Genomic DNA, 16,277 nt, shown 5'->3' on the forward strand with positions numbered 1-16,277 from the left:
GATTCACTTTCCCTCTTCTGTCTACAATATCTAGTTATTTTATTTCATGTTGTTTGGCATGAATGTGCAAAGAATAGGTACTTTATAGTTATGCGAACATGATTAGTCCAAAGATAAGACAAAGTAAAGTAAGTTACCTGCTGTATTCTTTTAACAATTCATCTAGATAGTAAATATATAGTAAAGCTTATAAACAATTGTAGTTATACAGAAGGGCTGCAAATTCAGAAAGGTATCCCCCATAAAAGCTAAAGAAATAATATTTAATATGGATAAAGGTGATACAGTAGTTATAAAACTATTAAGATGAACAGGAAAGCCCTGGTTAGCTCACTTAAATCAGAATATTACTATGTAAATAAATATAAGATATTAATATAATAACCCAGTGCACAATCACATCTGGCAAGTCACTGTAAAAAAAACAAACATAAAATGAAGTTAAAAAAGTATGAGTACATGTATAATGCCGTTTATTATAATTTGCAAGGAAAAAAATAGAAAAAAATCTGAAGGTTTCTTATATAAAATGTGTATGCTAGATAAAGAAAAATTAAGTTACAAGTTTCAGTAATTTAAATTATTTGAAACCTAGGAATAGACTTTTTATTAGTATGTTTGTGGTTTTAAGTAAAGAAGGAAAGTAGACTGTGTTCTATATACTCTTACAGATGTAGATAACTATTTTTGACTTAGTGATATAAAATTTGGATATGATCCACAGACCTGTATATCAATTATAATGTTGTCAGTTAAAAATAGATAAAGCTAGATGCTGATCTGGAAAGAGTTTTGAGGAATTAAGGAACAGTTATGCTAAATAATCTATGAGTGGCCATAGTCTGTTCCTTAGTAATTAATCCTGGAGTCATTTGTTGAGGTGATTAATAATCAGCATATACAAAATGCTGTACAATTCCAGGGCACCAAATTGCTTTATGTTGTCTTGACATGGACTTGAGTACACGGACAGTGGAAAAACGTGTATTTCTCCATTAACAACATCATCCTTTCTGTGAGCTGAAACAGATATAAAGATTCCAATTTCCAGGTGTATATATTTTCATACTAAAGCCACAATAATACTACTATTTTATTTTTTTCCCCCAAGAATAGAGATTATGAGAAGAGTAGTCACAGGAGGGGAAAAAAGCTTGTGCTTGTAAAGCTAAAATTGGTTCAGCAATTTCATGAGATTTTGTAAGCATCTAAGATTAGAATTTGCAAAATGTGGTTTTTTTTTCTTCTGTCATTCAAATGCATCTTTTAATCTGTTTTTTATTAGCTTTCAGTAAATGACAGAACAAAAAATCATTACAAGTTTGACCATTATTTGCAAAATTTATGGTCCATTTCATTGAAATCGCCAGTTCTCAAGCCTCTTATAGGAACAGGACTGAATGTGATAGTCTGCAACATTGCAATCACATATATTCACTTTATTTTCTGTTCAACATTGAACAGTATCAACTATGGAAATAGTAAAATGACCTAGTTTTTTTCTTTGTTGTTTTTTGTTTCTTTTGTGTTATTGTTGATGTTGATTTGTTTTCTTTTTTGTTTGTTTGTTCTTTTTGTTTGTTTGTTTTTAATATATATTCTATATAAACAAGTCTACAGTCATATTTAAATCTAAGTCTTAGAATCATAGAATAGAATCATGGAATATCCCGAGTTGGAAGAGACCCATAAGGATCATTGAGTCCAACTCCTGGCACCACACAGATCTACACAAAAATTCAGACCATATGACTAAGTACACAGTCCAACCACTTCTTAAACTCCAGCAGGCTTGGTGAAGTGACTACTTCCCTGTTCCAGTGCACGACAACCCTCTTGGTGAAGAACCTCTTTCTGATATCCAGCCTGAACCCGCCCTGTCGCAGCTTGACATTCCCTCAGGTCCTATCACTGTTTGCTAAAGAGAATAGGCGCCTGCCCCTCCACTCCCCCTCGTGAGGAAGACCACAATGAAGTGGCCTCCTCTTTTCCAGGCTGAACAGGCCAAGTCACCTCAACTGCTCCTTATATGTATTCCCCTCTAGGACCTTCACCATCTTTGTAGCCCTCCTTTGGACACTCTCCAGCTGTTCACATCCTTTTTGTACTACGGTGCCCAGAAGTGCATACAGTACTCGAGGTAAGGCCGCACAGTGCAGAGCAGAGTGGGACAATCACTTCCCTCGACTGTCTAGCAATGCCAAATCTTCATCTTTTTCTTTGGCATTAACTTAAAGAGAAAACTCAATATAAATAAAATGTCACTGATGTGCAAAAACTGGTCATGTTCATTATAACTGATCTTAAAAAAAATACCTCTAAAATACCTCTGGACGTGAGGGCAAAATTTGAAATTCTTGAAAATTCTTGAAATAACATCCTGTTTGTTTGTTTCTCTCAGTTGACTAAATACACTAAATCCTGTATATTTGAACAGAAGTGAATGTTTCAAAATATTATTGGCTCATTTTCTTATAGCCAGAAATCCTGGTGCAAAGTTGTACTGTATTAGTGAGGGGTTAGGTAGAAAGCAACTAGAACACCATATTCAGATGAAACATGATGTCTGGCTAAAGTGAAAGAAGTTGCAGTCAAATCACTTCCTTTGTTTTCTGCTTTAGACAGAGCTGGTCTTGCCATCAGCACAGAAACTTTGAACAGACTTCAGGATTTCTGGATTGCAGGAAATCCACACAGCTATTGCTGAATACCCAAGAAAGCCTCCTTGTTTCTAGCACCTCTGAGGTTTTTTTGTGTATCTGCATCCTGTTCTGTTCAGCTGTCTCCAGGTCTCCTGAATAGAATTTATAAGAATTTATTCCCAGGTTTCATCTCCCAGTAGAATTTACAAGAAATTACAGCATAAAATATTTACTACAGCAGTAAAAACTAAAGAGGTATGTGCAGCAGCATAGTCTCACATTGCTTCAGTGCTTCATGGAGTGCTAATGATACTATTCTTTCTGTGTCTTGTTCTTAAACATTAAATCTCTTAGCTGAGTTTTAGATATTGGTCATATCAAAATTATGACAAGGTTCTGTTGTGATGTAGCAGATGTTATGTTGTTGACTTCAGAAGAATTTTGTCCATTTATATCAGCAGACGATAATATGGCACTCATTAGTAACTACTAATTGGGCCGTTAACTTTTACAGGAAGATTTTATCTCACAAGATTAATTGTTGAAGAATTTAAGATTTTTGCTACTATAGTTTTCTTCGAGACATAGATAACCAGATGTTATCTACATTGTCCATTATGTATTAAACTCTTGTAGTTTTAGGTATTCATTAATACAGTCCTTCCTCCATGTCTGTAATAAGCAAAACATCTGTTTCTTCTTGTTCAATCAAAGTGCTTACCTCAAGAGTCCTACTTTTAAAATAATGTCATTTAAGTAGAAATCCGAGATAGGGAGAATGCATTTCATTAACATTTTAGAATTTGCATATGAAACCAGCTTTACCAGAAATCATCAAGGAATTTGTGGTGCTAGTAGTATGTATTTCTTTTTTTCCCCTCAATTTGTATACCAGAAAGCTACAGTAAGATGAAATGAATGCAAATAAATATATGTATCAGCTCAGATAAGAGAGATTAAACTGTAATGAGAAATGATTATTTTGCATTTGGGATGTTCTCCATTACATACTTAACAACAGAAAATTCTTTAATAGGGACATATTCTATTCTGAATATTTAGTCTTTGTTTGCAGAAAAATCTCAGTTAAGTTTTTTTTTTTTTTTTCTTTAAGTCCAAATAGGAATAATTCTGTAGTACATATAAGGCATGTAATAAAATATTACAATAAAAATAGGTCATGCGTCTATACAAACTTATCCTCTATGGGATCATATGCTATGTATCACAGTAACTAAGTCTCTGCAACAGAGCATTATCACATTAAGAAAGGGAAATTGACACTACTGGCTCTAAAACACAGGCATATAAAACAGATAAAGCATGGCAGTGAAAAACGGTGTTCTTACTTACACCAGTGGAGAATGCTGTTCTGTAAACAAAACAGTGAGTACTCACTGAGGGATGATGAGCAATCTTTATTAGCATCCATCAATAAACTCCATGGAAAATTATTATCAATAAAAAAAAATCATAAGAAAACGCAAAATTGCAATTGAATTTTTGTGCCAACTTTGAGACGGAAGAGTTGAAAATGTTACTGTCATATTGTAAAGCTCCATGAGGATGGTTAATATATCTAGGTAAGAAGAAGACAGTCTTAAGTTGTCATTTTAAAGTAAATAAAGTGCAAAATGCAAAAAGAGATACAGTGTGATCTTTCAGGAACCAGCAGAAACAATGCTAACTTATAGGGGTTAATAAGTTTAATACAGTGCTTCTCCAATCACGCCTCTAACAGGCAGCTTACAGGCAGCAGTGTGTCTCCTTAGTATACTTTGATAAATGCTGTGCACACAAAGTTCTGTCTGCATGGCATTAGACTTTGCTGGTAACCTGTAGCTCTCCTCATGCTTTGATTTCCATTCGATCTGCTCAGCAGGTCCATCTGCACTGCTGGTTCACCTTCCCCCTGCCTGGTTCTTTCCTTGAGTCATTGCATTATTCATCTTTTTATTGTGGTGTTAGTGAGCTCGTGGTGCTGTCTGGGAAGCAGGGCTGCAGTCACCCCCAGCAGCTCCTCTGTGCTGCCCGTTCCTCCTCACACCTCTCCCCTGCTCCAGCCTGGGCTCTCTAGGGGCTGCAGGGCAAGCTCCGCTCGGTACCTGGATCACCTCCTGCCCTGGCTGCTCGCAGGGCTGCTTCTCACACTCCTTTCCTCGCTGCTGGGCAGTGTTTGGCCCTTGCTGAGCTCTGCTCTCACCGAGGAGCCCACCAGTGGCTTACAGGCTCAGCCAGGCCCTGTGGTGGGACTGCTGAAGCCAGCATGGGGTAGCCCAGGCCTCATCTCACAGAGTGGCCTGGCAGCCCCCTGACACTGCCTGGGCACCTGCACCCAGTGTTGAATGTATATTTATATCTAATTCTGTTTAAATAGGCTGGAAAGTTTTATCTATTTGGTTAATAATCTTAAGAAAAAATCAAAGCATGAAAAGAAGTGTCCATAAAACCGAACATTTTTGGAGAGATATTTTCTGTGTAAATACATCAGACAACGCTGAAACATCAGTACAGAAGCAGGAGAAAACTAGTGACATTTCAGTACTTTGGGGAGACAAGCATATTTAGAAGAACTCACTAGAAGTGTGACAATTTCTATAGCTACAGTTCGTCAAGGTACCAAAGCTTATCCGCTTATCCTTTGATATAATATGAATTGTGGTCAAGGTACACTGATGCTTTTTTTTTTTTTTTTTTTTTTTTTTTTTTTTTTTTTTCCCTCACAATCCCTTGTGTTTTAATAGCAAAAATTTAATTTTGTCTGGAAGTCTCTATTCATTGTCACTGAGTTCAGGGCAACAATCATAGAATCATAGAATATCCTGAGTTGGAAGGGACCCATAAGGATCATCAAGTCCAATTCCTGGCACTGCACAGGTCTATCCAAAAGTTTAGACCATGTGACAAAATGCACAGTCCAATTGCTTTTTAAATTCAGACAGGCTTGGTGCAGTGACTACTTCACTGTGGAAGCCTGTTCCAGTGTGTGACCACCCTCTCGGTAAAGAACCTCTTCCTGATGTCAAGCTTAAACTTCCCCTGCCTCAGCTTAACACCATTCCCTTGGGTCCTATCACTGGTGTTTACAGAGAATAGGTCACCTGCCTCTCCACTCCCCCTTGCGAGGAAGTTGTAGACTGCGATGAGGTCCCCCCTCAGCCTCCTCTTCTCCAGGCTGAACAGGCCCAGTGGCCTCAGCCACTCCTCATATGTCTTCCCCTCTAGGCCCTTCACCATATTCATCACCCTCCTCTGGACACTCTTCAATAGTTTAATGTCCTTTTTGTACTGTGATGCTCAGAACTGCACACAGTACTCAAGGTGAGGCCGCACCAACACAAAGTAGAGCTGGACAATCACCTCCCCCGACCAACTAGCAGTGCCATGCTTGATGCACCCTAGGATACGGTTGGCCCTCCTGGCTGCCAGAGCACACTGCTGGCTCATATTCAACTTGCTGTCAACCACAACCCCTAGATCTCTCTCTGTGGGGCTGCTCTCCAGCATCTTGTCACCCAGTCTGTACGTATAGCCAGGGTTGCCCTATCCCAGGTGCAGTACCCAGCACTTGCTTTTGTTAAACTTCATGCGGTTGGTGATTGCCCAGCTCTCCTATCTGTCCAGGTCTCTCTGCAAGGCCTTTCCACCCTCATCAGAGTCCGCAGCTCCTCCAAGTTTGGTGTCGTCAGCAAATTTGCTCAGAACACCTTCTAGTCCTACATCCAAATCATTTATAAAGACACTGAAGAGGACTGGCCCTAAAATGGAGCCTTGAGGGACCCCACTAGTGACCATCTGCCAGCCAGATGTGGCCCCATTTCCCACAACCCTTTGAGCCCTGCCCATCAGCTAATTGCTCACCCATCGTATGATGTTTTTGTTAAGTTGTATGCTGGACATTTTGCCCAATAGGATCCTATGGGAAACTGTCAAAAGCTTGAAGTCCAAAACGATCACATCAGCTCATTTCCCTTGATCAACTAGACAGGTGATCTTATCATAAAAGGAAATAAAATTTGTTAGGCAGGACCTACCCCTCATGAACCCATGTTGGCTGGGACCAATGACTGCATTGTCCCCCAGTTGCGCTTCAATAACTTCAAGAATCATCTTCTCCTTAATTTTACCAGGCACTGAGGTGAGACTGACAGGCCTACAATTGCCAGGGTCTTCTTTCTTACCCTTCTTGAAAATTGGCACAACATTTGCCAGCTTCCAGTCTAATGGGACCTCTCCAGATTCCCAAGAGCACTGAAAAATAATTGAGAGAGGTTCCGCGATGACATCAACCAGCTCTTTAATCACCCTGGGATGAATCCCATCTGGACCCATGGACTTGTATGGATCCAGGCAGAGCAGCAAATCCCGCACACGTTCAGGGTCGGTTGGGAGTTTATCATTTCTACCATCATGGTCCTCCAGCTCAGGGCACCCTGGGTCCCAAAGCCCATCATCAGCATTGAAGACAGAGGTGAAGAAGGCATTAAATATCTCTGCTTTGCCTATGTCATTGTCTGTGAGGAGACCTTCCCCATCAAGTAGCGGACCTATATTTTCTATGTTTCTATGTTTCGGGTTGGGTCTGGTCGGCATATTGGGTCCTCTGCCTCTTTCAAAAGGGAGTCCTCCATGACAATAACCCTTCTTTCTTTTTTGACAGATGATGTAGCAATGCGGGGGGTAGGCTGCCTTGCCTTAGGTACCCTCTTAACTGGGACGGGCTTTCATCTTCTTCATCATTCTGACTGTCGTGTTCTAGACCCTCGTACCTGTTATACAAGGGTAGATGGGAAGGTGAGGAGGGCACAGACAGGGCTCACCTACCACCCCGAACAGGAACCTGCCTCCATCCCCCCTCTTGGCCTAGGTCTCCTCCTGCTGCCTGGCAGGACGAGGGAACTTTGTCTTCTGCGTGACAGGAGACACTTGTGCTGTGGCAGGCTTGTGAGTCCGTCTCAGAGAGGGCAGAGTACACCTCCACCAGTCAATTTGCCTCTCTGACTCCCTGATGCTCCTGAGCCTGCTCACCTCCTCCCAAAGCTCCGCAACCTGGCTGAGCAGCTCTTCGACCTGGGCACACCTCCCACAGGCATACCCCTCACTGCTGCAGCTGGATACAGACAGAAGACTCAGGCACACCCTGCAGTCCAAGACCTGGATGGCAGTGTGTTTCCCCGAGTCCTCTGTCTGAGTAGCCACATCAGTGACTGCAGGTGGAGAGGCCGCAAGAGATTCGGAGGCCATGGTTTTCTGCCTGGTTGATACCATGGTCAGGCTATTTGCAAGCAGGTTACAAGTACTGATGGGAAAGAACTGCTGCATAGGAGCGGAGAGGGGCCCTCCCTGCTCGCCCTGCCCGCACGAACTGCGCACACCCTTCTGACACGCCATGCTCTGTCCTGGTCGCCATGCTACTGGTCGCTCACACTTCCTAAGGGGTGCCTTTGAACAGCTGGGGAGGGGGCGTTGCTGGCTCCGCCTATGCCTTGTCAGCCTCCCTCACAAGGGCTGCCGGGTCCTGGAGGCTCCCTCGGCTGCTTCGAGTGGCTGCTTCGATCCCCCGCTCCACTGCAGAACGCGTCTGCTCCAGAGCCCATCACCTCGACAAGTGCAACGTTACATTAACAACGTTGCATTAACATGTTCAGGGCAACAATTTGATAAAAAACTAAAATGGATTTATTTTTTAATTTTTATAATGATAGGTCATCTTAAGATGGAAAATGGGGATTCTAACTATGATTTAATAACCTTCAGTTGTAATAGAATAAATATGCTGTCAAAATTTTGTCTTGGAACTCTATAAAACGGCGTATCTTTTTCTTTTCTGAGTTTGATCCACAGAAAATAATTTTATGTTGGTTTGAATTAAGTGTTTTTCTGTTTCTTATTTGCTTGCCAAATATAATGACAAAGGAAAAAGCAGCTCACAAACAGGAGGAAAGCTTTCCTCATGTTTAGTATATTAGCTCTTTCATCTCTTCCTACACTAGCCTGAATAAGCTTTGGCAGAAACATTTCTTACTGATACATTTTTAAGAGGCATATGCCACTTTTATTTACACTAACAAATATTCCAAGAATATTCCAATATATGACATCTTCTGTGTTGTATCAGGACTTGATCTTGTATCTTAAACGCATAGAAGCATATGGAAAAAAAAAAATGCCTAGGTATACCTGTTTGCCATGAGCATTATTCCTTGTTCAAACTCCTTGGAATATTTTGAAATTTTGTCTTATAATTATTAATATCATATTACACATCCCATTTAATTTCAGAAACAGCATATTGCATTACAGTGTGGTTTATTTTGGCAAAGTTTTCATAAATGACTTGGATGTAGGACTAAAATGTGTTATTGAGTAAGTTTTCCTGTGATACTGATTTGGGAGGAGCTGTTGATTCCATTGGGGGTAGAGATGTCTTGCAGAGAAATCTTGACAAATCAAGCAGCTGAGCAACTGCCAACAATCTGAAGTTTAACAAAAGCAAGTGCTGGATTTTGCACATGGCAAGGGGCAACACTAGATATAGGTATGGACCAGATGACAGGCTGGAGAGCAGCCCCTCAGAAAGGGCATTTTGGTTGACAGCAAGTTGAGTATAGGTTGTGTGCCCTGGCAGCCAAAAGGACCAACGGTGTCCTGGGGTGCATCAAGCACAGCATTACTAACTGGTGGAACAAAGTGATTGTCCCACTCTGCTCTGCTGGTGTGGCCTCATCTTTAATACTCTGTGCAGTTTTGGGCACCACAGTATAAAAAAGACTTAAAACTATAAGACAGTGTCCAAAGGAGGGCTGCAAAAATGGTGAAGATTAGCTGAAGTCACTTGTATTGTTCAGCCAGGAGAAGAGATTGTTCAGCCAGGCTCCCATGAGGGAAGAGCTCATGGCAGCCTACAGCTTCTTCACAATGGGGAGCAGAGGGACAGGTGCTAGACTTCTCTCTAGTGACCAGTGATAGGACACAAGAGGATGGCATGGAGCTGAGACAGGGGAAATTCAGGTTGGGTATTAGGAAAAAAGTTCTTTACTAGAGGGCGATTGGGTTCTCCAGGGAAGTGGTCACAGCACCAAGCCTGCTGAAGTTCAAAGAAGCCTTTGGACAATGCTGTCATACAAATGGTCTGATTATTGGGTGGTCCCGTGCAGACCTAGGAGTTGGATTTGATGATCTGTGTAGATCCCTTCCAATATTGCGTATTCTAGGAATCTGTGATTCTATAGTACACCTTGCTAAGGTTGAAAGGTGGAGAAAAAATGTTGTTTTAAAGAGGTGCTATGATTTGGAATTTGCTTTTACTAGAGTATTTGCTACTTATTTGCTGACATCACCTAGCCTACCTGCAAAATAATGACGAGAACAAACCAATACTCTTTTGCTGATCTTAAAGGCCAGCTTAATATGCTAGGCAAAATAGCATCCTGACACGTGCTGAAGACAAGGAAAAAATATTAAAGTCCTGTTGTTTTTTAAAAGTGAATGGACATATCCGTGTACATCAGTGCTGTCAGTACAGGATGATGTTCCCCTAAGATTCAGGTTTTGGTGGACATTCACTGTTTTTGTAATGACTTTGTGACTAATGCCACATCTCAATGAGAGCATTATTGGTGAACTCACCTTCCACATGAGTCTTTTCCCTTCCTCTTTTTTCTTTCCTTTTTACTGAAAATATCTGGCTTTTGATAAAATCAGCAATCACAAGCATAATATGCCCTGTGTGGGCTTGTTACTGGCTATTATTAAATGGTTTAATCAATGTATTTTCCTTTTAAACCTGGTCATAGAAACAATTAAGAGATATTCCTCATTAGTAAAATATGGAATATGGCCTTTTGATGGGTAAGATGAGCGATAACATGTATATTTAGAAACAATTATACCTGACAAAATGGACAATTCAGTAGTTGTAATACTTGTATTTATGATGATAATGCTAATTTTTTTGTAATAGTTACTTTAAAATAGCACCTCATTATCACACTAAAATGAATTCGTTTCTGAAGTAGGCTTCGTTGGAAATTACATTATGAGCTTGGGAGAGGCACACTAACCACTTACAGATAATAAGTATTGCACTAAGTAAAATATTCCAATGTTTTCTGTTCTTCATAGGCTCTGGTCTCAATGATGGGCAGTGGCATGAAGTTCGATTCCTAGCTAAGGAAAATTTTGCTGTTCTCACCATTGATGGAGATGAAGCTTCAGCTGTGCGAACAAACAGCCCTCTGCAAGTTAAGACTGGAGAGAAATATTTCTTTGGAGGTAAAAAAAATATCACAACAAATATCTGCTTATGGTTCTATTCTCTTTTAAAATGGCTAGGTGCTGCTTGCCAAAAAAAAATTAAAAAAAAAAGTATAATACTAAACTTTATTTTACTTTTAATAATCATTTACACCTCCTTGTCCTTGCAAAAGAAACCCTGAAAAATATGTGCAAGAGATAATCCAGTTTGAATTTATTCCCCAGATCTCCCCTGAATATTTCAGAGACCATTCTCTGAATAGGAAAATTTCCAATATTAGTAGTCTAATTAAATGGCACTGAGAAGAGAGATACGCTTATCTTGTCAAATTTGGATTCCTGAAGACAAAAAATATCACTGTTCAGAATGAGTCTTAACAATTTGCTGATTTTTTAAAGAGCTGTTAGAGTAGTTGAGTGCTTTCCTAAATTGAAGCCTTACATTTCTCAGTATTTCTGTCCATTAATGGTACATACACCAAAAACAAGTTCTTTCAGATTATGGCTTGAATATATTTGATACACTACTATCTTATAGAGGAAGGTTGATAAGGGTTTTTAAACTCTTGTATAATTATTTGTACTTCTACAGGTTTGTTTTAAACATCCAATTCAGAAATGACTTGCAATCTTTGTTCAACCAGAATTCTCTGTGAGTGCAAATGCTAAAATCAAAAAAAGAGTTGTAACCTGTACCTTTGAAGTATTCCACACATGTGAGGTTGCACATTAAACCTTTAGACAGAGAACACAAGTTTTGAAAGTAGAATTTATCAATGTTGAAACTATTTTTTTTCAAACAAGGCTAATTAATACAAAATGCAAATGTAGTACTATAAATAGTCTTAACAAGCAATAGAAAGATTACTGAGATATGAAGTACTGTAAGTAGAAAGGGAAAAAATCCTTTCAAGGTTATTCTCATTTCATTATCTCCTATCAGTTGAATCATTAAAAATACACGTGGAAATTAATATTTAAATAATGTTACAAACTAACATAGCTAATTAAAAATAGATTCTAATCTTGCAGATACTGATACTACACTTCCAGGAAACACTGTAGCAATGATGAAAATGCAGTCTCAGACAAATATTACCAGTTTAAAATTGATCTGTCACAAAAAGTAAACATCTCTGTTGCTGCAACATCCATCTTTTTCAATGTCCTTACAATGTCCTTAAGTCAACTAATAGCCTGAATAGGTTCTTCTCTCTCTCTCTCTCTCTCTCTTTTTCTTTAGCATGTGGACTGTGATAAAAATTCTAGCATAACCAATGGCAACATGCTAAAGCCTTTAAATTTTGTCATCAAAACACAGTGCTGTGACTTTCAGAACTGTCTAAAACATTCAGATTAAATGAAGTTATTAAGCATACACAGAACAAAATGAAAATAAATGCCATACATAGTACCTTCAGTGTTATTCTGTTAATTTTGATAGGCAAACTCCCCAGAACACTATTACATTTCTGGAGAGACACTGAGAGAGATTTTTTTCTGAAATGCCTTTTCTCTCTTTGGGTTATGAGGGATAGACTGTGTAGTTTCTCCAGGCATTTTTTTAATATACTTTTCTAAGTCAAATTGCAGGTTGCTTTGTTGTAATTTCAGTTGGATTCTGAAATCTCAACTTGAAGTTGTAGTTGTTGGCCTGTACTTTGTAATTCCACCATCCTTCTTAAAAAAAAAGTGTACATGTAGATGTTATTTTAGTGTGATATGCAAGTCAGTCTTGAATTCTCTGAAGTGTCATTTCCACATCTGTTCACTGAAATGTGTGGTCACTTTGCATAAGCTATGTGGTGTTTTTTTTTGTTTTGTCTTGTTTTGTTTTCCTCATTATCTTTTATAACCTGAAAGCTCTTCTAAAAATATATCAAAAGGATAACAGTGTCCCAACCTTCATATCCCCTTTTATTTCTAAATAAGAAATCTGCATTTGTGACACTGCACTTTTGCATTTTAACTGTCTCAAGCTGTGAATCTGAGGAAGCTTTATTTCTGACTTAGATCTGAGGAACCCATTTATTTTGGTATACTCCCATAAACATTCCTATATGCATATAAAAGTTTGTCATTTTGCTATAAATATCTGTTGATTAGAAATCACTTGCATCTTAAAGTCAGTCTTCTGCATTCATATTAGCAACTTAATCTTTGTATTCACAATCTGCATCTTATGATGTTAAAGTATTGTTCTTCTATTTCCTTCTATATTGTATCTGTTCCTCCTTATATTTTTCTATATTAGCATTCCAATTTATGGTTACTAATAAATAATACTTGCAAGAAAAGGATGAAGAAGTGAGAAAAGTTGGGAACTTCAAACTTTTGTAAAATTTCATAGTTGTCATCAAAGAAAGGGTTTTCATTAGTTTCATTAAACTTAAAGGTAAGTTCAGATAACAATCTGTCAAATACTTTTTTTCTGCAAATATGCATAAGTGGTTAGGGAAGGGACAACTGCCCCTTGAATTCAGAGGTTCACATATTTGTTTTTGTAAACTGCTTTTGCCAGATGGCTAGCAAAAAAAAAAAAAAAAAAAAGAAAGTAAAAGTCTTTGATGATTATAAATTTTCAGTATGAATAGAAATCCAGAGGTTTCTTTGATCTGAGTATAATAGTTAAGGGTATTATGATTGCTAAAACTTTGCATAATAAAATTCAAATATTTGTCACAAATGCAAAAGTTAACTGACCATAGTAAAGAAACACAGTAATGTTATGATATTCATCCCATCTCAATGTTATATTTATTGATCTTACAAAATACTGAGAAAGCTCAGTCCATTAAATATATGTTTGGAGGGTTTGTACAGCATTTCTAGAATTTTCTGAATGCATGTGCTCTTCTGATGTCAATTCTCCTATTTCATCCTTGAAAGGGATACCACATGTCAGCAAATGCTTTGTTCTCCAAATTTTCCGTTACACTGACTTCAAAATAAGTGTCTCTATTTATGTTATGGTCTCCTGGTGTCAATATAGCAATTACATACTATATGCAGTGGTGTTGTCTTTGCTGAACAAAAGTTTAATGGTTGCATTTCAGCAACGCACTGCAATATTGTTGCAACTATACCTTGGAGAATTTAAAGAGAAAAGTAAAATGGGTATTGCTTCAAAGTAGTAAGGCAACCATTAGATAGACCTGTTCTGTGAAGTTAACTACAGCTTTTAACATAAGAGAAATATCACAGATGAAATATCACAGATATCAGTGATGTCTGAAAAAATCCTTCATTTGATTCATAGCATTTTGATGAGAACTTGATTATGATTAAGTTCTACATAACAATATAAATAAATAGGGGGAATGTAGAGACACAGGATGTAGAGACACGGGATGGTTGTAAATTTCTTTTTGGCATTAGAAATTTTAGAACAGGCAGGAACAAGCCTGTAAATCAGAGTTCTCCCTCTCTCTGTACATGCATCTCGGTAGATTAAGGGGAAGTTGAATATGGTGTAGACACTGAATGGATTAATGTATCTGGTTTGGACATGGAGTATACTGGGCCTATAATTTTCAGCAGTGTTGACCTTTTGGAGAAAGCAGACCTCACTGACACTCCCTGAAATCACACTTTCACTCAGAACTTATTCCTAAACATGTTCCAGTTATTCCTCAATTTGTTCTTTTATTTGCACAGAAATGCTTCTTGTTGACATGTTGCTTTACAACATGTACAGTAATTAATATCTGAATAAAGAAGATATGTACATTAGAATTTTTTGTGATTTCTTTCCACAGAACTAGTTTGAAACTTTTACAGTTTTAAAACACAGCAGTAAATCATAAGAGGATTCTCCAATTCTCTGTTAGAGAATAAATCATTTTCAGTACGGATACAGTCTTTATTTTTTTCAATTCCTTTGTGCCTCTCCTGTGCTGTCTCCCAGCACTACTAAGATCCTGACAAGGTACAGACAACGATGATGTTTTATTCAAGTCCGAGCTAGAGGAAGTTATGTCAAAGATAGGGTATTTCTGTAGACTGTGTGAATGTGTGCTGTTGTATTTGGTAGATTGGGTGCTAACTGCCCATTACCCTTCTGTATAACTCTTCTCACTGTTTTCGTTTTTCTTCTCTGTCTTGTCTTGAAGTTGGGTTTTGGGAAAGAAGTGAATTTTCTTTTCCTACCTCGAGAGAATGACATTTCCTTTTTTGTTTCCAATTATATACATAAAACAAGAAGTCAGAGTAGAGAAAGTGAATTGCAAAGTTAAAACAAGTCCTAATTTATACTGTTGGAGATAAGGAGCCGTTATGAGGCATCTTAAGCTTGCACCAAACTACCTAATAGCCTAGGGCCCAGAGGAAATTGTTGATTAGAGACATAATTTTGACTTATTTCTTAGAGCGTTTCATCTTGTGTCTCATTTCCATCTTCAATTTCACTGGCTTAAAAATGTGAGAGTTTTCTGTGTGGTGTGTGGGGGGGTATGAATCTTCAGTGAGAAAAAAGGTATGCATTAAGCATCTGTCAATTCACTGTGCTCCTTTTTGCTGACAAGCAAAGATGAATGGACTATGTAGTAAATTTCCTATGAGGCACTTTTTTGTGGCATATAGTAACTTCCTTTCTGTACGACTGTACAGAATGTGCTCTGGATGGAATCTTGCTCCTGGAATAGAATTCATTTCTTTCTGAAATTTGGGTTGGTCTAAAATCCTACAGAGTTATAGGAAAGGAAGGAAGAGGGGAGAGAGGGAAGTCAAACAAAATAGAAAAAATACCTTCCTCTGTTTCACGTATGCAGTGCTTTTCTGTGTAAATCTTCCTTTCTTAAAGCCTGTCAACTATAACCTCAGTCTTCGGGTGGTGTGCCAACATTTTTATCAAGCTACCCACCATTATCATTGTGTGAGTCAATCATTAGTAGTTGTTACAGTCATGGTTCCTAGGTAGTATCACTGGGACTTCAAAAACACTCAGATCGTCTGAATTACAAGTATTATCAGATATCAAGAACTGGAACAGACTGTACTTTTTAACAGCCATCTTGTTTTGGACTGTTAAATCCAGAACAATTTTAAGTCAATAGAAAGCAAAGAATACAAATATGCAGAATGTACATACCTGAGTAAAACAGGGAATTGGTTTTGTTTACCCATTTTTTACCTTTTCTTTTTGGATCTTCATTTGCCTTCACTGTTACAGTGAGACAATTAATAAATAATAAAAATAAACACAGGCAATTGTAGGCATGTAAGCCTCTCTCTGCAATTTAAAACATAATTCAAATTCTCGATATTCTCATCTTCTCTCTTCCACCATGAACACTGAAACAGCTGAAAGCATACTCCTTGTTTGCATCTGAAAGAAATTAAGAAAGTGAAATTGATCAACATTGCAAATTAACTCTTGAG

General features: G+C 38.2%; 1 protein-coding gene across 1 annotated transcript in view; it reads left to right on the forward strand.

The window, feature by feature from the left end:
* Positions 1-16,277, forward strand: part of CNTNAP2 (contactin associated protein 2) — a 1,145,390-nt gene that overhangs the window by 621,172 nt on the left and 507,941 nt on the right. The window contains exon 9 of the mRNA XM_027451306.3: positions 10,767-10,916. Coding sequence (XP_027307107.1) covers positions 10,767-10,916 — 150 coding nt within the window. The remainder of the gene's footprint in view (positions 1-10,766; positions 10,917-16,277) is intronic.

Source organism: Anas platyrhynchos, chromosome 2 (assembly GCF_047663525.1).
Source record: "Anas platyrhynchos isolate ZD024472 breed Pekin duck chromosome 2, IASCAAS_PekinDuck_T2T, whole genome shotgun sequence".
Classification (NCBI taxonomy): domain Eukaryota; kingdom Metazoa; phylum Chordata; class Aves; order Anseriformes; family Anatidae; genus Anas; species Anas platyrhynchos.